Source organism: Cetorhinus maximus, unplaced genomic scaffold, assembly GCF_964194155.1.
Source record: "Cetorhinus maximus unplaced genomic scaffold, sCetMax3.hap1.1 HAP1_SCAFFOLD_1232, whole genome shotgun sequence".
Taxonomy (NCBI): Eukaryota; Metazoa; Chordata; class Chondrichthyes; order Lamniformes; family Cetorhinidae; genus Cetorhinus; species Cetorhinus maximus.
Window position 1 is genome coordinate 1 of NW_027597174.1, and position 23,656 is coordinate 23,656.

At 42.2% G+C, this 23,656-nt stretch overlaps 1 protein-coding gene and 1 long non-coding RNA gene across 2 annotated transcripts; both read left to right on the plus strand.

The window, feature by feature from the left end:
• Window positions 1–14,633: 14,633 nt before the first annotated feature.
• Window positions 14,634–16,370, plus strand: LOC144675936 (scavenger receptor cysteine-rich type 1 protein M130-like). The gene is made up of 3 exons (XM_078536457.1): window positions 14,634–14,707; window positions 15,818–16,135; window positions 16,219–16,370. Exons 1-3 carry the CDS (start codon window positions 14,698–14,700, stop codon window positions 16,260–16,262), a joined length of 372 nt encoding a protein of 123 aa, XP_078392583.1. The 5' UTR covers window positions 14,634–14,697; the 3' UTR covers window positions 16,263–16,370.
• A 603-nt stretch (window positions 16,371–16,973) lies between these two features.
• LOC144675937 (uncharacterized) lies at window positions 16,974–19,467 on the plus strand. Its single transcript, XR_013575207.1, has 3 exons — window positions 16,974–17,166; window positions 18,167–18,274; window positions 19,435–19,467. It is a non-coding gene; the product is annotated as an uncharacterized LOC144675937 (long non-coding RNA).
• Window positions 19,468–23,656: the final 4,189 nt, after the last annotated feature.

The following is a 23,656-nucleotide window of genomic DNA, read 5'->3' on the forward strand; positions in this document are numbered from 1 at the left end:
TGGGAGTCCGAGTCCACGATTCTCTTAACGTTAACTTGCAGTTTGAGTCGGTAGTTAGAAGGCAAATGCAATGTTGGCATTTATTTCGAGAGGACGAGAATATAAAAGCAGGGATGTGCTGCTGAGGCTTTATAAGGGTCTGGTCAGACCGTATTTAGCATATTGTGAGCAATTTTGGGCCCCGTATCTCAGGAAGGATGTGCTGGCCCTGGAGCGGGTCCAGAGGAGGTTCACGAGAATGACCCCAGGAATGAAAGGCTTAACATATGAGTAACGTTTGAGGACTCTGGGTCTATACTCGATGGAGTTTAGAAGGATCAGGTGGGATCAGATTGAAACTTACAGAATACTGAAAGGCCTGGATAGAGTGGAAGTGGAGAAGATGTTTCCATTAGTAAGAGAGACTAGGACCCGAGGACACAGCCTCAGTGTAAAGGGAAGGTCTTTTAGAACAGAGATGAGGATAAACGTCCTTAGACTGGGAGTGGTGAATCTCTGGATTTCATTGCCACAAAAGGCTGTGGAGGCCAGGTCATTGAGTGATTTTAAGACCGAGATAGATAGGTTCTTGAGTGGTAAGGGGATCAATGGTTTAGGGGAGAAGGAGGGAGAATGGGGTTGAGAAACTTGTTAGCAATGATTGAATGGCGGAGCAGACTCGATGAGCCGAATGGCCTAGTTTCTGCCACTATGTGTTGTGATCAGAAGGAAACTCAGTTACAAATGTGGCGAAGACCGATGGAAATGTCAAATGTGTTTCATGTGGACGGGGTGAAGATGTTCCATGACCATGACCATGCTAGTCCAATAGATGTAGTCTAGTTTATAGAGAAGGTAGATGGTGGCAATGATAGATATGATGGACTGATTGATAAGGCTGATTTTGAAATTCCCGAATTTAACACCCTGTGCAGAAGCTGGCTAACACAGAGGTATTAGCGGACCTGAATGAGGAGCCACCCCATCTCTATCTTCAAGAGAGGAAATAACTAACTTCCCTATTTAAGGATCATTTATTTACATGTGCAGGCAAGCCCGGGCGAACCACTTGGGGTAGCACCGGGTGGATCAAGCGGAAGATACTCCAATTATAAATAAAATAATTAACCCCAGCTGATTCAATCCCAGTGAACTGGCAAAGCTTGAGGAGGAGTTGAAGTTCACGTTAGCTAATGAATGCTTTGACGATATTTAAAGTCATTTGAACTCTGCTCTTGTACTGGAACGGAAATAAAATAGCTCCGGAAGATTTTGCATTGCTTTTCAGAAAGTTAGTGTTGTAACTAACTTGGACTCCTATCCTGTACCACAACTTGAGGATTGTGTTATTTGGTTGGGCAACTCTGCTTTCGTTAACAATGCTAATTTGTTCAATGAATATTGGCAAGATCTCTTGGCCAACGACGGCAAAAAACAGCCCTAAGTTTGTAAAAGCAGGTGGTCTACTCCAATGTAAATTCACAAACATTGGTATGAAAAAAAAATGCACCATTCTTTATTAATCTATCAGCTGATTGTCGAAATCAGTTCTATGCATTGATCAGAGATCCAGGTGCAGGGAGTCTTGTAGTCATCGTGCCAGACATTTAAGAGCTTTGTTTGAAACCCTGGACACAACTAACCGTGTGATAAAACAGCATAAGCGATATTGCCCAGGCTACCCTTAGTCGACAGGTTTACATTTTTTTGTCGAGGTAAATTGTGGCTTCAATAGCCCAAAGGTTGGGCAATAAGGAACGTTTCTCTCACCAAGACAGTGAAAGAAGTGCGATGAGTCCTCGGGATATGCGTGTTCTAAAGGAGATTTGTCCTGAATTCAGCTCAGTCGTCAGCACATAAACATATTTGCTGGGGCGAGAAAACGTGGTGTTCAAATGTCGCGTGCTCTGCCAAAAGACCTTCGAGACATTTAAGGCCATTAATTAAAATAATCATTTTTCACAACAAGTGGTTTCTGGTTGACATATCGAATGCTTCCAATTGACCTTTGTTCACGTGCAGACGAAAATTTCGAACTGAATTAACGCCTAATTTTCGATGGTCAAGCATTTTCTAAATCTCGATTTGTATAAGCCATTCACGGCGGCCAACTATGACAATACCTCAAGGGGGTAAGGGACAGGAATGCTCCAAGAAGGATATGTCTAAAATTGGAAGACCAGTTAGTGAGTTCGCTGGGAAGGTTAACAAGCGTCAAGAAAGGTGCTGGACCATTGAAAATTAGGTTTTTAGCTTTGCACTGACTCTTCCACTTTTTGAAGTACACGTGGCAAATAATAAAGGAAGGTCTGAGATATGCAAACACAATGCACTTGTTTTCTTCGAAACATTCAGAAGCACAAACCTCGGGATATTCCATAGGTTAACAAAATCTACTCCATAAAATGTGTCACAATAACCTCAAATGCAATGTTTCCTGGGATCTGAAATATCTAAGTTCAGTGACACGAGATTGGCTTAAATATATTCATTACAATTAATGCAAGGATAAGTGTATTCAAATTAGTTGGAGAGAGCGGAGCTGCTCAATACAATTTCACAATTTTCAGATAATACAAATAATCATACAGAGCAAAGATTTGATCAAAGAAAATATGACTCTGAATATTCAAGATATTAAATACAACAGGGGATGTTCAGAAGGGAAGTTGAAGAAATGAGTGATAATGCATGTTAGCCCATTTTATAGTTCGCTTATTTTTCATTTCTTCTGAAGTCACAAACGCCAAAGAACAATTTGACCTTTCAACATTTCCGCAAAGTTAAATTTAATATCATTGTTTAAAGATATCAAAAGTGTGGGACTGGAGATAAACGGGAGCATGGCATTTAATGGAATATAATTGCAGAACATAATCTGAATTGAGTAGCCGACACTAACATGATGACGGCAGATAATAAGGAATTACAGTCAAAAGTATTGGTAATAATAACATAGTTGACCCAAGATAGATTGACTTAAATGCATAGCAATTTTTCAGGTATGATAATTTCAATTAAATGTATTTAGCAAAAGACTCAGGAGCTCCTAGAAATGCATTACGGGTCATAATTATGTGCGCAAGGACGAGACAGCATTCACAGAATGGTAGAAAGATGGTCTAGACAACGTTGGCGGTCACTTTGATAGCTTAACAGGGTTTCCTTAGGCCAAGGCACCTGTTCCAGGATAATTAACCTGAGAAATTGTCAGTAAAAGAATTACATTAAGAAGAGGCAAGTGTAAATTTGAAATAGATTTGCTAATGAAAATAGTTGAACTACAGGCTAGGTTTCCAACAAGAAGCCCGGCGAGGAGGGTGTGTGTGTGTGTGTGTGGCGGGGGGGAGGGGGGGTTACCTCTTGCAAATTCCGAACTTCGCAGGCGATAGCAGATATATTGAAATGAAATCGATGCCGGAAATGGAAGCTTATAGAATTTGACGTCCGTAAATCTTTCGAAATCCAAGCCAAACGCGATTGGAACAGGAAAAAAACGAATAAGGTAATACAAGGGTCAACGTCAAATTGGAAGAATATTGCAGATGCAGCATAAATGTAACCTCAAATATAATTTAAACACTGGTAAAAAGTGAAACGATAGTCGAAAACAATAAGGGGAGAGGGGCAACAACGGAATACACCAGCCAATCAGTCTATTATCGCGGATAGGGTAAAGGTTATGCTGGATAATCCGCCTCAAAATTTAACAAATAAGTAGACGTAAAAAAAAATAATAGTTGTAAAATTAAAGTAAAGGCCCGCACAGAGCAGCTGGAGGTTAATTGCATTTGATTAACTGACTGCCTTCATAAAGTACTTGTGAGATCTGATGTGTTTGACTGTTTTTTTGTTTATAGCCTTTCAAATATAATCTTAAGAAAGCATGTTTGAGTGAATAGACTTGCTAGTGAGATTGAAACACGTACGATGAAAAGTGCAGGGCCTGTGTGGGGACAAATTGGCCAAGGGAACAGGACAAGAATTTAACTGCGAAGCTTCTTTGTTTCAAGTGTGGCGCGATGCCTCCCTATGACTGAAATTGCGACAAAAATCATTATTTTGTATATGTTAATGATCTGTAGATGGCACCTTCTCAGGATTTAGCTATGGCACCAATGTCAGAAATGCAGTAAATAATGACATGGTTAATAATATGCTTTAGGAGGTGATATATGGACAGTTGGAATTGGCGCAGCATATTTCCCAGGGGCTGGTGATTATTGTTGCGGGAAGAATGAGGGGTGGCAATTGAAATGAAAAGCATTTTATTAAACGGATAAAAAGACCATCGAGACGGCCGTGCATGCATGCAATTGCTTTTGGATGCGCCAGTTGAGAATTTTGATCTAAAGGCACTTGATAAATAGACTCAAATGGTGTAAAGAGGAATTATGCTAAACAGTGATAAAGCAATGTTTATGCATCAGCTTGCATATTGCAGTCAATCTTGAGCAGGAAATTGTTTGCGAATATATCACAGATCGTTCGGCTCTGGGGGGACGCTTTCTAAACTATTATTGTGATCCTTTGTAGGGGTGCGGGGGAGGGAGGGGGGTGGTCGGCGGTGGTGTGTGGGGGGGTGGGGGGAGAGGAGTGGGTGAGTGGGGGTTTAAAGTGTGGAATATCAGTTATGTCGAGAGACAAGAGGAAATGTGATTAACCTACTTGCATCAGAAAATGTTTTTGACATATTTCAAATAGAGAATAGTCACCTGGAATGGATTTAAAAAGATAAACAACATTGCACTGTAACAGTGATCAAAGGATTGGTATTGAGAGAACCACAATTAAAGTATTTAGTATAGGGGTTGGGATGTTATGGTGAGGTTGTAAAACACATTGGTGAGGCCAACTTTGGTGTATTGTGTGCAGTTCTGGTCTTCTAACTGCAGGAAGGATATCAGTAAGATTGAGAGAGTGCAGAGAAGATTTACATGGATGTTGCCAGGTCTTAAGGAGTTGAGTTACAGGGAAAGATTAAACAGGTTAGGAATTTATTCCTTGGAGCGTAGAAGAATGAAGGGAGATTTGATAGAAGTTTACAAAATTGTGAGTGGTATAGACAGAGTAAATGCGAGTAGGTTCTTTCCACTTAGATTTGGAGAAATAAACACGAGTGGACATGGCTTTAGGCTGAAAGGGGAAAGGATTAGGGGGAACATTAGGAGGAACTTTTTCACTCAGAGAGAGGTGAGAGTGTGGAGCGAGCTACCATCTAACGTGGTAAATGCGGGCTCAATCTCTAGTTTTAAGAATAAATTAGATACATACATGGATGGGAGAGGTCTGGAGGGTTATGGACTCGGTGCAGGTCAATGGGACTCGCGGAATAATATTTTGGCACAGACTAGAAGGGCCGAATGGCCTGTTTCCTGTGCTGTAGTGTTCTATGGTTCTAAAGCTATTTGACCAGCAAACTGAAGCAACATGGATAAAAAAAATCCAGTGAGTTCATATGATCTGGAATATATGAGCGGAAATTGTACAAGCAGTTTAAGTAACAATTGGCAATTCTAAAGGATATTGGAGAAATACGTGAAGTTGGTAATTTAGGTGTTAGTCACAAAGAAAAACAGCGCGGACTAATTTGGCTAATTCTTTCAGACAGCCGCCATATGATTGTGGTGCCGAATGATATCTTCCTCCAAACTTTCAGTCATTGGTTCTTTTAAACCGTATCGTGCAGGGTTGAATTGTTGAGGGTGTGACAACAACGAGGAAGGAGTTGTTCTTCGGCTAGTGCCCGCAGGGGCTTCCAAGTATAAATAGATCAGATTCCACACCAGAAATCAGCAACTTAAGATAATAGTGCAGTAGTTTGAATGTTACCTTGAAAGAACGTAGAGCATAGGATTTATGGACAATATGAACAATATCAAGGCACGGCTTGGGGAACTAATGTTCATCACAGGCCTGCATGCCGATTCAACTTTTCAAAAATTTAGGTAGTGGCTGAACTGAAGGAATAGAGATTTGATAAGATCTAATTTCCACTTGTCACTAATATATGAGGCGCTGATAATTGTTCCGTAAAGGAGACAGTAACTGCAGTAAGCAGAGATAACACCTTGCACGGGGCATCGAATGAATATTTGTGGGTAGCGTTCAGGAATAAAAAAGGGGCAGGCACATTGTTAGTTGTTTTTTTTAAGACCCCCTGATAGTCAGTGGGAAATTGAGGAGCAATTGTGTGCACAATTGGCGGAGCTTTACAAAAACAATAGCAATAGGCTATATTATATGAGGTGATTGCAACTGTCCTAAACTTAATTTGGATAGGCATAGTGTTAAGGGCTTGGATGGAGTGGATTTCTTGAAATGTGTACAGGAGAACTTCTTAGGCCAATATGTAGAAGGTCAAACAAGGGAAGGCGCAGTACTGCACCTAATGCTGGGGAATGAATCCAAACATTTGGCTGAGGTGGTGGTGGGGGAGCGTTTTAGTGATAGCGACCGCAACGTGGTACAATTTTAGCTTGTTATGGACAAACAAATCGACAAGTTGCAGAAAAGTTTTGGATTGGGGGAGAGTGGATTTTAGTAAAATAAGGCAGGATCTGGCAAAGGTAGAGGCGGAAAAAGCTAATTGTCTGGGGGGCTCAAAAGGACAATGGGGTGGGTACCGGCTCGGCAGATTCCCTCTAGTGTGATAGGAAGCAGTAACAAGCCCAGAGAACACGGATGGCCAGGGATATTCAGGATACGGTTAGAAGGAAATGAGAGGCATTTTACAGGAATCAAGGGAATTAAATCAGCTGAGGCATTATTGGAGCACTGAATGTGCAGGGGGGAGTTTAAGAAAGCAATTAGGACAGCAAAGAGGGGATATGAAAAAGCTCTAGCTGGTAAAAGTAGCGAAAATCACAAGATGTTCTATAAGTTTATCAATGGAAGAGGATAACCAAGGAAAGAGTAGGGGCCATTTTGGATCAAGGGAGCAATTAATTGGTGGAGTCAGAGGGCATCGATACAGTCTTAAACGAATGATTCACATCTGTCTTCACTCAAGAGAATGAGGGTGAGTGTATCGAACTCGTGGAGAGAGAGAGCGAGGTTCTTGAGCAAATTGACCGAGGGAGTGAAAAGGTATTGGAGGTGTTAGCAGGCTTAAGAATGGACAAATCTCCAGGTCTGAATGTTGTGTGTCACAAAATGCTAAGGGAGGCAAGGTGCGAGATCATATGGGCTCACATCCAAATTTATAATTCCATTGTGGCCACGGGGGAGGTGCCAGAGGACTGAAGAAAAGGTAATGTGTTTCTGCTATTTACGAAGGGTAGTATATTTAAGCCAATGAAATGCAAGCTATTGAGTCTCACTTCAGTGGCAGGGAAAGTATTGGAGAAAATTCCGAAGGACAGAATCTATCTCCACTTGGAGAATTAATGTTTGATCAGCGATACTCAGCATGGCTTTGTCAGAGGCACTTCATGCCTAACAAACTTGATTGTATCTTTTGACAAGGCCACAAGATGTGTCGACGAGGGTAGTGCAGTTGAACTAGTTTATGTAGTTTTCAGCAAATCCTTTGACAAGTTCCCACATGGGAGACTTATAAAGAAGGCAAATGCACATGGGAAATAGGGTCATTTTATAAGGTGGATTAAAAATTTTTTGAGTTGTAGGACAGAGTGGGTGATGACAAACGGTTGCTTTAGTGACTGGAAGCAGGAGTCCAGTGGCGTACCACAGGGATCTGTACTGGGTTCTCTATTTTCGTAATTTATCTAAACAACTTAGATGACTCTGTGGGGAATGATTAAAAAGATTGCGGATTACACAGTGTTCAGCCGGGTGGTTAATAGTGAGGTTGCTGTCTTTGGCAACAGGAAGTTATAGATGCGATGGTAAAAGGGGCAGATAAGTGGTAGATGGAATTTAACCCTGAAAAGTGTGAAATGATACCATTTGGAAGGATTAATTTGACAAGGAGTTATCAATGGACGGATGACACTAGGAAGTAATGAGGAACAAGGGACCTTGGCCTATGTGCTGATAGATCTCTGCAGGCAGAGGGGCATTTTAGTGGGTTGTTGAAAAAGCCAAATGCATTTATCAAACGAAGCATAGGTTACAAAAGTAGCGAGGACATGTTGGAGTTGTATAGAAACTTGCTGAGGCCACAGCTTCAGTATTGCTTGCAGTTCTGGTCGCCACATTATAGGAAGGATCTGGTGCACTGGGAGGCGTGCAGACGACATTCACCAGGATGTTGCCTGGGATCAAGCATTTAAGTTATGAATGAAGGTTGGATAGACTTTGGTTGTTTTCACTGGAGCAGAGAAGACTGAGGGACGACCTGATCGAGGTGTACAAGATGATTAGGCCCTGGACAGTTTGAATAGGGAGCAACTATTCCTCTTAATTGAAGGGTCAGTCACGAGATGGCATACATTCAAGGTGAGGGTTAGGAGGTTAAGCGGTAATGTGAGGTAAAATGTTTTTACCCAGAGGGTGGTGACGGTCTAGAGTGCACTGCATGCGAGCGTGGTGCTGACGGGTTGCCTCACGTTCTTTAAAATGTACCTGGACGAGCACTTGGCACGTTATAACATTCAAGGTTTTGGGCCTAGTGCTGGTAAATGGGATTAGTTAGGTAGGTCAGGAGTTTAACACTTGTCGGTGCAGACTCGATGGGCCGATGGGTCCCTTCTGCACTCTTTGATTCTGTGATACTGTTTAAATGCAAGCATTCCATTCCTATCGGGCAAGTACAAAAGCTTATATTTGAGCAAGCCTGGCGTATCTGCAGTTCAACCGTAGTAAGCATGATGAACATCACTCAGAATCTGGGGAGGGGCAAATGGGTTTGCGAACAACAGTGAGAAGAGCTCAATTTCTGCGAAATTTCAACAATGTGAGTTTTTTACTCAGTGTTTGAAAATATGTCACTTATGCAATCGAGCAGTTTACAAGCATAAAAAGCTTCCGGGAATGGTCACTGATCACTTAGTCCTTCTTGTGCGCAGATCAAGAACATGGAGCCCAAACTTCAATTGGAGATGGGCCAATCAGCAGTGATAACATGAGGCACATGGATGTAGAGAGAGAGTGCAGTGAACCACAGACATTTGCTGCCCCAATCTACAGATGTAATTTTGTGAACTGAGCTCCTTGTTTTCCCTGCACATTAGATAATGAAGAGATGTAAAGCAAAGGTAGAAATTCGCAATCGAGGTAGCGATTAACCATGAGATTATTAAATAGTGAGGCCGGTTCCTTGGGCTCCACAGTTTGTTTCAGCATCAATTTGCTGGGCAGTAGCAGCATTAGCAGATGAAGGAGGAATAGTATCACGGCCAAGTGTAGCACAGAAGGTAATAGGCGCAGCAGCAATAATTGTATTAGCTGCAGTAATGTAATTCGCAGCAATAGAATAACGGTAGCAATAGTAAAATATCAGTAATAATAACACTACCAGTAATAATATTAGAATCAGCATTTGTGATGGCGTTAGCAATAGTCATGCAAGTAGTAATAGTCATTATCGTAACACTAATTGCTAATGCTTCTGTTGAAATGGATGGAAATTAAATGAGAATCCGAATTATATTATTTTCGGTTTAACGATGCAAATTGTGATATTATTCGTCGGTGATGATGGACTAATTGTTATTATCATCACTGTTTAGATCACACAGATCTCAGGCTGTCATCGGGGGCCACCCGATGCTCTGGCCGGCTGGAAACACAACACGGAACTCAGTGGGGTACGATTTGTGATGTTTACTTTGTTTTGGAAGACGCCGGTGTGGTCTGTGATCACCTTCGCTGTGGGGCAGTGGCTGAAATATTGGGAGGAGCTCACTTTGGGAAGGGAACCGGCCCAGTGTGGAGAGAGAACTACAGATGCCGGGGCAACGAATCCAGCTTTTGGGATTGTCCAGTTTCATCCTGGGATCAAATTCAATGTTCGCATGAAAATGACGTCAGTGTTATCTGCTCAGGTGAGACCTGTCAGTGTATTGATCTGAATTACACCAGCTGTTACAGTTTCTTCGGAATGAATTTAGCCTGTGTTGTTTTTGTCAGGGCAAATTATCTACAATAGAAAGGGTTTGGTATTGTTCAATTCAAGGTCTCATATAATGCTGATTATTCTCATTCAAATGTATCCAGAACATTTTTTTTCAGAAATCACCAACAAGAGCTGTTGACACAATGTTTAAGCCTCAAAAACCGGACCTCGATTTGCTTTACAAATGCTGTACCTGCCTTTATTTGTACTTGTCCTGTCAAGGAGTGATGATAGATCTTGAAAGGAACGGATTTACCTCCCACCCCAAATGCCCATTGAAATTGTGATGGTCAGCCGACTTCTTGAATGTTCACGGTGCAACCACAGTGCACTTCGCAAACGAATTCACGTCTTTTAATCCAGCTACGATAAAAAATAGCTTCAAATCAGGTTTATTTGGAATTTATTGGATCTTGAAAGTAGTGATGGTCTTCCTATGCACTTGCCCTTCTATAAGCTGATATTTCAGACGACTCAGAGAGTTCCTTCAACAGTTCTGGTAGATTGTGTAACCGGCAACCACAGTGTGAAAGTGCAGGATAAAATCAATAATTCTTCAAAGGGTGGTTTCAAAAGTGCTGGTGGATCCTGGATGCTCGAGAACCTTTTTTCCTGGTCATTGGAGCTGCATCCATCAAGAAATGGGATATTCCACCAAAGCTTTAATATGTCCAAGTGGGGACATTGGTTCCAGATTAACAGTTCTCACTGTTAGATGAAGAGCAATTTAATCGTCAAAAAGGTTTTTGGATTTTTATTTTACGGACACCACAGAGGAGGAAGCGTCATTAAGTGTTGAAGCCTCAGTTAGGCAATGTATTGAACTGCTGAGGCGCCGAGGGTTATGGAGTTCAGTCAGGAAAATTGAGTTAAGACCACAGTCAGATTAGCCGTAAAATTATAGAACGATGAAACAGTCTAGATTTGTCAAATGGCCTTCTCCTGTTCCTATCACTTACTGATTGACATTTTCTAATGTTGTAGACGTTGGAAAGGTTTATGGGGTGATTCAGTCATCACAGAATATCCAACCTCCCTACTGCTCCTGTAGTTAGAGTCTTTATTTGCCTGCTCCAGTTAGTTTACTGGACAGTGTCAATGATTCATATTGGCTGGGCTTAGACATTCTCTTCTTGGTGATGCTCATTGCCTGGCAGTTGTGTGGCGCGATTTTCACTTGCCACTCATTAGCCCAAGCTTTGTTTTCATCCAGTTGTTGATACTTGAAGACACGGACTACTTACCTACCTGATGAATGCAGAATTGCACTGAAGACAATTAAATCATTAACGAACATCCACACATTGAAATGATAGTATCGAATAGGTAATTGAAAAGGCCTATATAAATGGTTTGTCTTAGGAAACCACCCTGAGGAACTAATGGAGTGCTATGCTTGAATTGAGATGATTTGCCTTCAGTCATCACTGCCATTTTTCGTTTTGATAACGGCTTCTTAATATCGCACTCAGTGAAATGATGCCAGGATGTCAAGGGCAGTTGCTGTCACCTTACCTTTGCAATTAAGCCCTTTTTTTTCCATGTTTGGGCCAAGGTTGTTATGTGGTCTGAAGCTGAATGTTCCTGACAGAACCCAAAATAAACATCAGCGAGTAGATTATTGTTGATCATGTGCCACTTAAAAATAATATCTAAGACACCTTCAATTCCTTAGCTGATGTTGGAAATTACAATAGAATGCACTAGAGTTGTGCAAAAGGTTACTCAAAAGCACATGCACATGAGTAATTAGGGTTGGACAATAAATTCAGATTTTGCTGGGGATACAAATGCCGAATTAATGCATGACAAAGGAACATCCGGTCCCATAGTGTTGCGCCGTTTAATTACAAACTTATTCCCACGATTCACAAAGTCACATTTGGGCGTAATATGGTCACGGATACGCCCAACAATTACACGGTTTGGTGCGCTGCATTCGCAGTGAGTACACATCAAAAGCTCTCTAAAGCTTCGAAGAGCGTTTGGACGTCAAAGAAAGCTCCCTATCAAATGTAAATTGTTTGTTGCCCCCTATATGAGTTAAGGAGAACTGTGAATATTCAGAAGCCTTATAAGCCCCTGGACTTCGATCAGGGCACATAATAATCTCTCGGCTTCACGGAAAGTTCACGTTGTGTTCCATAGAAAACCAGAGCCAGCTGCTTGCAAATCATTTAAAGTATAATAACTGAGAAAAGGAAATCCTGGGTAACATCAGATTATGTAAATTGTGAGTAATTATATGTATAAAAAATGTTTACGCTTAAGTCCAATATTAACTGAGCAAAGATGATCCCGGGTATCTGCTATTTTGGCTAAAATTTAACCATTGGTCTCAAATTCTTGCAATTTATAGGCGATAATTGGTCGCTTAGACTGACTAACGGGGGAAGCCGATGTGATGGGCGAGTTGAAACATACAGCAGCGGAATCTGGGGGCGAGTGCAGGACTCCCTGTGGGACCTGAATGATTCCAAAGTGGTCTGCAGAGAGTTAGGCTGCGGTGACGCGATAGCCGCTTATAACTCTTCAAAGTACGGAGAGAGTGAAGGGCCTGTGTGGGTGAATTATGTCCAGTGCGAAGGAAACGAATTACATCTTCAGAATTGCAGCTCATTTCTATTTAATTCGTCTCTCACTGACAGCAACGACGTGGGAGTTTTGTGTTCAGGTAACGAATATTTCAATTCACAGATCAAATGGAAATAAAACGCTAATTTGATGAGCAAAGTGCTGAGTTAGGTTACTTACTCTGTATCGCTGAAAGCAGTGGGGTGAATGCAGAGGGGTGGATGCAGGGAGAAAGGACGCAAGCAGCCGTGAATTGTAACAAGGATGAGAATTTTTGTAGCGCTTTCAACGGAGGGAAAAGCCGAAAGAAACTTAACAGAAGCGCAATCAGACAGGAAATTGACACAGCGAGGCGTTAGAAAACTCTTGGCTAAAAAGTCTTCATAGACGGATATTTCACGAAGGGGTGTCATAATTAGAAAAGGAGAGGTGTTTTGGGAGGAAGCTTTGATCCTACGTCGATGACGGCGAGAGATATGATGCGGTTCATGTACTCTATCTGAGAAACTTATGAAAGCAGAGGTCTGGAGAAATAAAGAAATTGGTTAGCGCCAGTGGTGGTCATTGTGTTAAGCTGGAAGTGCAAGAGTGAGAGCGGGTGGGTCAGGGACTCACTTTCAAATTGGAAGCAGTGGTGGATGGGAAAGCAATGTAAACCTGGCAAACAACGTAAATAAGCTGATGCGCGTGAATGTGATCTGCTACGTTTCAGCCAGCAGAGCACCGGTTAAAATGAAGTTCTTGGCAGGTGCAGGATAGGAAGCGATTGGGTGCGGTGAGCTGGGCTGGCGTGGGGAAGCGCGAAGTTGTCTAGTGGCATTGAAATCTTCGATTCTGGAGTCGACAAATTCACGCATGCGTCGTTTATCAGCAAATGAGAAGATAGTGGTGAAGGTGAACGCTGATGTACTTGTACCTGCTGACCAATAATATGTGGAGTTGGGCATTAGTGCAGGCATGACACCATAATCCGCAGAAAGCATTCTGTTCTACTGCGCAGTATAAAAGTAGAAAAGTGCTCGAGCTCTGTTGGTCTAAATTTGATTTGGCAATGCATTAATTTTAACAGAAATTTAATCCTGCACTTTTGAATCTATTATTATGCAGTACTTAAATCTAAACAGAGGCTCACCTTCCGAAACGTTGTATGTATATTCTGCAGTGCGTAGCTATGTGCAGAATTTCTGCCGATGTACTCGAGTGAGATACAGCATGTATATACACGCGCAAGGATGGGGTTCTATGCTGATGTAGGAGCACTTACATACTTACACACATTGGAAATTAGACCAGCACAGCCGCAGGCCATCTCCATTCACCTGAGTACTGAAAATTGTAAGACAGTTGAATTGAGGCTGTGTGGCTTTCATTCAGCAGTACGCAGATGAAGTTACCAATAGGCCAATAAGACTGTGAATTAGTATGAATTGAAGGGATCTAGCGATTTTAACGTCAGCCAATGGAAATAAAATGCAATAGGCAGCCAGAATTAATGTAAAACAAAAGTGACAAATATAGTTAGCATTATTGGATGAGGAACAGATACAGTTGTAAAACGTGTCTAGAAAATCACTGTTTAAACATAACATGACTAGACGTTTCAGTAGGAACAAATACAATTGGGAAAACAAGACGTGCAGAGAATTCCGCACAACAATGGTTGAACTGGAGGCCATAAATACTTTCGTGAGATGCATGAATATTTGAAGCATTTGGGTGTTATATATCTTAGTAATAGTTCCGTGTGGAGAGATGCTTTGTCGGAAAACTCAGAAACACATGAGCAAATTATAATCTTGCTCTCTTGTTGCCTAACAGAACACATGCAGATAAGACTGTCCGACGGTGGCAGTCCATGTGCTGGCCGAGTTGAGGTTTATTACAATGGAATCTGGGGATCAGTCTTTGATGATTCCTGGGATGTAGCCAACGCTCACGTTGCTTGCAAACAGCTGGGTTGTGGAAATGCATTGGAGATGACGCTTCCTGATTCTTGTAGACCTGGCTCAGGCCCAGTTTGGTTGGATGAGATAAACTGTTCGGGTAACGAATCGTTTCTCTGGGATTGCCCTTCAGCTCCATGGAGTAAACATGTCTGTAGTCATAAAGAAGACGTGAGGATCATGTGCTCAGGTAAGAAAGCTCTTAATATGCTAATTGTCTGAGGATTCATACGGAGGAATATACAAATGAATCATAAAGAAACCACAACATAAAATAATGCCTTTCAGGCCAACTGTCGCATTTCTGCCGTCCGGATTATAAACTTGAAATATTTCAGCTAGCATTATTTGCTTATCCTTCAATTTAATTTTCCCCTGGGTACATATGTAGCCTCTTTGTAAAGACATGTGTGCTATTTGAGTCAACTGTTACACGTGCTCTAAGTTCCCCTTTCGAGCCACGTACTTGGTAACAACATACAAAAAAATATTCTGTACATCATATTGTATTTACTCATTTGCGTATTTATGGTACCATCATTGCACTTTGCCAGTTTATGGAAGATTGTTATCTCCATATCGCTGGACACCTTTGCCCCTGTACTTAATTTACCCTCTTATTTTACATGCAGTTCGGGGTCCCTTTATGTTTCTTACCGAAATTCACCATGCCAGCTTGTTCAATGTTAATATTAAGCTCTAATTAGCTCACCCATTCTGCTCGTATATTAAGGTGTCATTGCATTATTATTTTCAGCAGCCTTTCTTAGTGTTAATTGAACAAAGTGATTTTCTGCCTCCGAAATGATATTACAGTTTATACTTCCGATTCCCAAATTGAAGTTGTTGTTGTACATGTTCAGCAGTCGTGACCTCAGTGGCCCGCAAAACATCTTCGCGATTCTGAATAACTATCTTTAGAAGGGACTTGGATTTTGCAGTCAGTTTTCTACCCATTTTTAGACTGATTCCATAGCGCAATAGCTCTGAGTTCAGTAATGAATTTACATTTGAGTTACCTTCTCGAATGCCTTTTGAAATTCGCGCATATGAACTTATTCTGCATTGTGTACTCTTTCTGAAACTTCCTCAAATCAATCAATACCGTTTCTCAGCTAAGTGTGGCTTAGCCTTTAAAATCCTTCTAATACTTCTTCTTCGTACATTTGGAGTACAGCTGTTTTCTACTACAATTCAGAAGTAATAATTGGCGACAAGGTAACAAGGACGATGCATCTTGTGTTGTCCTACACAATATTAATGGAGTTAGCAAGCTGATTATTTGTTGCTTCATTGGTAGAACACAAAGAGCTGCGGCTGGTGAATGGAATGCATCGCTGTGAGGGGAGAGTGGAAGTGTTCTACAATGGGACCTGGGGAACAGTGTGCTCTGAATCACTGGACAGCCATGATGCAGAAGTGATCTGTAAACAGCTACAGTGCGGTCACCTCGCTTCTATTGATTATTACGCTCGGTTATTTGGAGAAGGATCCGGACCTATTTGGCTCGATGAGGTGGAATGCATGTCACACGAGTCGACCATTTGGCAGTGTCAGACAGACCCGTGGGGTAAACACAATTGTCATCACCGGGAAGATGCAGGCGTTGTTTGTTCAGGTAACGCAACATACATCTCGATGTGTGGGTGTTATTTCAGACATTGTGGTCTAATGCAATCAGCACATTTCCTTTCTCAACAGGAGGAAACTTGGCGAAGGAGCGGGCGCACAGTGCAAATCATTGAGATGGAGAATCAGATGTTTGCTTCTCTTTATTAAGCCAACTATTTGTCTAGTACTCCTTGATTTTGCTACAGAAACAATAATCAGCTATTCCCTTGACAGAGTCGGGTTTAGGTTTGCGCCTGGCTGGAGGTAACAACAACTGCTCCGGAAGAGTGGAGATATTGTTCAACAACAACTGGGCAGCGGTGTGTGATCACTCCAGGGGTATGGCCGATGCCAATGTTGTCTGCAGACAGCTGGGTTGCAGTTCCGCTCTTAGGACCACTGGAGGGGCCAATTTTGGCCAGGGTGAAAGTGATATATGGATGAATGGAGTGGAGTGCACCGGAGAAGAATCATTTCTGTCCGACTGTCCTTCATCAGCGACAGGTCAACCCGACTGTAATCACAAGGAAGATGCCAGTGTGATTTGTTCGGGTAAGGGTAGTGCAGAGTGGTGGATACTGGGGCCGGGAAGGAGGTGCTTAGCACTTCATCTCTGAGTACGATGGATTAGTTCATCAATTAAGAACAACAGATGCATTTAAAACAATAATTTCCATATTTCCTTCACAGGGCCCTACTTGTCGTCGACGACTTCTCCGCCCACAGCTGCAGGTATTTATTATTAGTATAGTATTCTTGTTAACTTTAAAGGTCTTATTCACGAGAAGAGCTAGATATTTCTGACAATCTATTGCTTTTGTTGATTTCGGAATTCAATTTGAGTTTTACGGAATAATGGAAACATTTAAAATGCAAGGTAGCCTGTTTCTCCTTTAAATCTTTCTATAATATTTCATCCAGGACATGATGTAAAAACTACTTCCACCTCCATTGTGATCTGTATAACACTCGGAGTCCTGTTGATCGTCGAGTTAATGGCACTCATGTCATTGATACAGAGAAAGGCAAAGAGAAAAGGTGAGACTCAAGTAGAAGCGCCGAATTCACGCTGAATCTCGGAAATTGAACAATACCGTGGCGCGTTTTCACCTCCTCTACCTTTTTCACAGAAGGTCACATGTCATTTACGAAACGAATGTTAACCGTATTTTTTTTTTACCACTAATTCCGTTCAAAGCACTCGAGGATTCGGTGAGATACCGAATTTAAATGGCAGAGCCACTTGACTGTCAACGTACATATTCCAAGTTGATCCACCGGTACTGCGACTTCATTTCAATCCAATTGGCACAACAATGGATAAAGAAAATTAATTTAGCTATTTGGAGCTCTGTGTTCAGTTATTATTTCCAGTAATTCTTTATTTATCCACTCAGTGCCTATTCCATTCCTTCAGTTTCTGAGTCTGGATGCGCAAACCCAAACTCTCTCACAGGAGTAAATCCACCATATTGAGTCGTGAGGCATTTCTGGGATTTTCGGCATTTATCAATAATTCTTCAGCATCCAAACAGATTGAGACCCTCAGATTCGAAAAAGCAACACACTAGTGTTCCGTGCACCCTGCAAATAAGCTGCTAACACTGATCTGATATAACAAGGAACCATGAACACATCCCTCATGTTTCTAAACTGATGCTGTCTGCAGAGAGCAGCCAATTTTCCTTCCAGCTTCTCTTCAACTGTAATCCCCATGGGCATCATGGCCGAGTGAGCAGCTGGAAAACATTTCTCCTGCAATCCGATCATTCCGTCCTTTCCGACCGTAATTAATTTGGGCCTATGTTTTGTGAAGTTGAATGGATGTCCATGCAGATGTGCAGATACACACACACGCGCGCACGCGCGCTCTCACGAGAATGAATGCATGAACCCAATTATGTCCCTCCATGTTCACAATAACTGGCTTTCTCCATTGACATTCACCATCTGTGAAGTGTTTCATTCGCAAATATTGCAGTATTACACCGGTCTCGATTGCAGCAAAATATTAATCCCTCCGCCTTCCCTCGAACAGGGGCTGTCACTGGCGGCATGGAATCGTCCAGCGGTTTCTACCAAGCCCTTTACGAAGAGATTGATGATATTCCGCCTCGCATCGATTCCGCTCTGACCCATGGCTCAGGTTCGTATTTTCCACTGTAAACCCAATCCACACTGTGGAATTCCATTTCCCTTTAACCCTATCGATAAGTTGTTGCAATGAATGGGCACGACCCCCATTCCAATCACTACCCTCACGTGAAAGTTCCCTTTCTCACGGCCCCTGTGTATACTGCGAGTAGTTGCGAGGTTGTTTTGAGTATTCCCACAGCGCTTTATTTTTCAAAGAATGTTATGTTTTTTCCTTTGATTGAGGAAAGCGAACTGAAGCGCTGTCCCGAATTTCCACTGGGCTGCAGGCGGCCTTCCTCAGGTATCTGAGCCGATAAACAGAGCAGATGTTCGAATACATAATACAATCGAGTGTCGCCAGTGCTGCTAGTCCACAGATCGCCTGATTTCGTGGGAACAGAATAACGATGAAACCTAACAATTAATTATTCTGATCTGCGCTCAGATGAGCTGAATCATTCTGTAACGTGATGACGCAATTCTGACTCTGTTCCTAACAATTGCTCCAACAAACATTTTTTTCTCTCTCTCCGGTAAACAGTTTCAGATTCCATTGACTCATTCAATCACTTCGAATATTACACTGGTCACAGGTTGGATGGCAAAGATTCTGGGTCAGAAAACATTGAAGGGAACTCCTTCAGTAGTCTGGGTGGAATTTTACTACCGAGCATCATGCTTTTGTTCTTCACCATTTGGACTGTGTAAAATAGCAAATACATTCTGAAAGATTATACACCAATATATTGCACCGCCCAGGATCCCAGTTATTGCAGAATGATTTCCGCCAACATAAAACTGTGAATATATTTTGAGTATCAAACAATATCATAGACATTTCACCCAATAATTTCAAGGGTGTAAAACAGATCAAAGGGAAGAACAAACAGTTAATGTGTTTGATCACCAGTCCCTGCAGCTGTGCAATGCACATGCATCTTGATGCGGACACTGGCTAAGTGGGAATCGTGTGGCTTTATATCGAAAATAGAGAATTCTGCAAAGCGACTTTATACAATAATCCTCCACCCACTAAACGCACCGACACTGATCACTACAATGTATTTACGTTCCTGACCTTTAATTATTTGGCAGATTGATACGTATAAATATCATTCTAATTATTGATTGTTTACAATTTACTTCAATGAACATCACTTTTTCTCTCAGCTCTAGGCGATTATGAAGATGCCCAGAGTGTAGGCACTGATTCTCCGGGCGGTCACTTGCCGTTGGACAGTGGTCAAGATGATCTCTTCAAAATAGAACGTGCCGACGTTGATCTCTGAGCACTCGGTGAGACAACCACACACACACACACACGCACACGACACACAGACGCCACAAACGCCAGACAAAAACACTATCTCTCCCTCTCTCTCACACACACAGACATTATTCTTCCAAGGCTGCTGTTCTGCATTTTTGCTGACTTGCTTCCACACAGTTCAGATGGCTTCCGAGATCCGTGGTAAGTCTAGTGGGCGATCTGCAGCCTGTCACAAATGTGGCACGCGTTCCTTAAAAGTCGAAAGGTTGTTCAGAGGGTTTTGAGCTCTATGCGGCTTCTGGACTTCGTTTCTGCACATTTCGACACAGTATATCGATGTGTTTGTTGCCATCCAGGATGAGGCTTCTCCATTCTGGGTGTCGTCAAATCATGGCCCCTACTAAGACGACGAGATGTTAGAACTGTTCGCGATGTCCTGTGGCCATCACTAAATTGTTGTTTCTTTGCTCTCCGCCGGGAGCCTGCTGCCTTTGGAGTTGCGAGCAAATTATTAACTCTGATTATTCCTTCACTCACCCTCCCACCTCTGCTCTGAATTTCACTGCAACAGGCCCGGTCAAAAAGCAGCGTTAAATTAAACCTCCTGTTCCATTATATAAAATTAAATTAAACAAAGCATCTGTCAATCTTTAAAAAATAAAATTGTTCTAATACTTTTCACTGTGAATTGCCTCACTTGTTAAGGCCTCAAACGGCAGGACCCGTTAGTGATCATATTGGACGACCAGAACCTTCTGAACCTCTTCTGTCATAAAACAAAGCACGGATTATAATAGAGAGCAATTCACTTTGACTCAGGTTTAAACAAAATACAACCACTAATGCTGCTTCCAGACACGCATACGTCACACACACATGCCCCCCACCCCCCCCCGCCCCCAACCTCCCAACACACACCAACACACACGCACACACAATTACACATATATAAACCATAATTGTTCGCTTCCCATTATTAGCCAAAGCTATGGTCAATTTCACTGTGTATAGCTCTCAGATCAACACTGACCTTGAGTTAAATTTTCAATCCTGATAAAATGACAATGTTCCAAGTGACTCGTTGACAAGCCAGGAACATTCCGTTGCCAATGGGCATTGACAGTTCTGCTCAAATTTCACCACGTATATTTTAAACTGGTAAAGGCACTGCTTTATTAACTTTCCTAATGTTTGTGGCACAATGGTGGAAAGCGTGCAGTTCAAGTCAGTTCCTATGTTATGATAACTTGGAATGTTTCCAATTGTTAATGATACAGAAATGATCAGAGGAAACATTCTGCGTGTTTTCCAGAGAATCAAAGGACTACTTCAATAGAGCATAGTCTAAAGAGTAAAAAAAAACGACCTTGACTTGTGTAGATATTGGTGGCAATTGTTGTAACCATCTCTCTCAATCCCAATTTTTTATTATCCCTCTTTCAGGAGGAAGTCATGGACCAATCCAGGGTGCGGTCTGGCCAGACGTGTGTCACTCTATTCAAATCTAAGGAAACGCCCCTGAACATTTCCAAAAAATGTAGTCTTATCGAATGTGCCTTAATTACCGAAATAAACTTTGCGTTTTTTTTTTCATTCAGTAGCACGTTACTTTGTGTTGAGATATACAGATTCGTCTTTTTTCTCCATATTTTGTGTGGCCAATGATTATAAAACACGTAATTTATTTCGAGCATTCGGCTGCCTAAAATAACACTGGTCGCTGCTTCGACGAACCAACCAATTAAGAGTTTGAACAACTGATGAGTATCCATGACAAGCTTCTTAAAACCTCGTCTTGCAGCCGCTTCCTATTATATTTTCTCAAATGCATTCAAAGAAGTTTTACGACAGATAAACAAATCGAAAATCTACTATAACTCCATTTATTGAACTTGCTGTCCCTAGACCACAATATAGGTGAGGCGCAAAGACTGCTGCATTCTCTTAGCAGCTGTAACCAACACAGTCTGGTTCAACATTACTGCATCCTGCACTCGAGCAATTAAGTGCAGAGGGGAACACGAAGCCGATCACAATTCAATGCGTGTTCGATACTTTAAAACGACAAGATAAATGTACAGTTATCCAACATAGGCCCACTATGGTGACTTACTCTGGAGAACAACCTCGCTCTGCAGTATCGCACAACAGCTATGAAAATTCTTGGTTGACGAATCAAACAGCCATATCCACCAGCTGAGATGCACTTTTATTATAAATTAAAAGACAAAAAAGTGGGAAAACACTCAAAAAGTAATAAAGCATCCACGGAGAGAGAAGCTGTATGTGTTGTTTCCTGTCTGTGATAGGATGAAGGTGAGGAGTGTACAAGTTAACCCGCGCCTCACTCACTTTGTATCATCTCTCCGTGAATTTGCTCTGTTCCATTCAGGCAGGACACAAACCCCTCAGTGTCAATAAGGCTGGTGACAAAGGAATCCCGCTTGTTTGGTGACAAACTTCCAGCTGGTTGAACTCAAATGCTAAAAATGTGGCATCACTTCTTGTCTCCCCGTGGATATTGACACCAAGGCTGAACAGCAACCCATGCTTCGCCAGTCTCTAAATCATCCCATGGTTCAAGGTTCTCTGAAAAGAAACCCTCAAACCTTAACAACAACCTTGCAGATATCGTCCCTCAACCTTCCAGTTTTGCACAACAATCAATAAGCTCAAAGCCATCCAGATTAACTGAGGCCACGTATTTGGCGCACCATTTTAGAAATGAATCACACCACCATTGTCAGTGTTGGCATTGTGTATTGTTTCAAAGACGTACTGCATCGAGTAACCAAGGGCACTTCGGCAAATTTCATACCCACAGCTTCTCCCACAAATCAGGACATTGGAAGCAGAAGCATAAGAGCAATGCCACAAGCAAGTTCCCTTCCAAACCCAACAGTATCCGGGATTGGAGCGACATTGCTGTCCTTTTACTGCTGATAGACCAAAAGTGCTGGAAATCCCTTTCGAACATCAAAATGGGTGTTTCTACACCAGTTGGAATGCAGCAAAACAAGAAGGCGAATCCCACCGTCTTCCCAGGGCCCTGTAACTCCGGACAGGAAATGTTAGACTAGCTAGGGAAACCAGATCACGCAAAAACGTCTACATAAATGGTCCACTTGAACGAAAGTTTATTACCATTTATCCAGGCATCCGATCATATTTATTCCTAGCACTAGTATTCCTATTGGCATTTTCAGTTCTCTTCCGATATCACGCACAATATTTTTAAAAATCCAGTATCGTGGTCTTCACAATCTCTGGTTGACAATGAACTTTCAGTTCCTCTACAAAAATCAAGACAACCTTACTCCACATATGTCAAAGGTCCTTCAATGCCGATGGTTCAATGTCATGGAATTCACTACCTAAAATACTTTAACTATACGTACACTTGGTGGGCTGCGGGCGTTCAGGAAGAGATTCCATTGTCAACTCAAGGACAATGAGGAACGGGTATCAAATGATGTTATTGTCAGTAATTCTCACATCCAACGAAAAAATAAAGAAATACTGATATCTCCCTCCCTCAGCAGAACATCCAAATCCTCTGCAACCCCATGCATCACCTCGACACCCAATCTCTTAGCAACTCCATCGCTCAGAAAGGCATTCATTCTTTTCACAACTCCATCCCGGTCGAAGACGTAAAGTCTCTCTAAACCTCCACCCCTCATCAGGATATCCAGTCCCTCTGCACATTTATCCCTCATCGGGGCATCCAGTCCCTCTACAGCTCCATTCCTCACCAGGAAATCCGGTCAATGTGCACCTCCAATCCTCACCAGGTCATCCAGTTCCTCCAGATCTCCATTCTTCTCCAGGAAATCCGGTCAATCCACATCTCCATTCGTCACCAGGGCATCCAAGCCCTCTACCCCTCCAATCCTCACCAGGACATCCAGTTCCTCCAGATCTCCATTCCTCTCCAGGACATCAAGTCCCCCTGCATCTCCATTCCTCACCAGGTCACCCAGCACATGTACATCTCCATTCCTCACCAGGGCATCCACTCCCTCCAATTCTCTATCCCTCACCAGGTCAACAAGCGCCTCTATGCCTCCATTCCTCACTGGGACATCCGGTCACTATTCATTTCTATTCCTCACCAGGAAA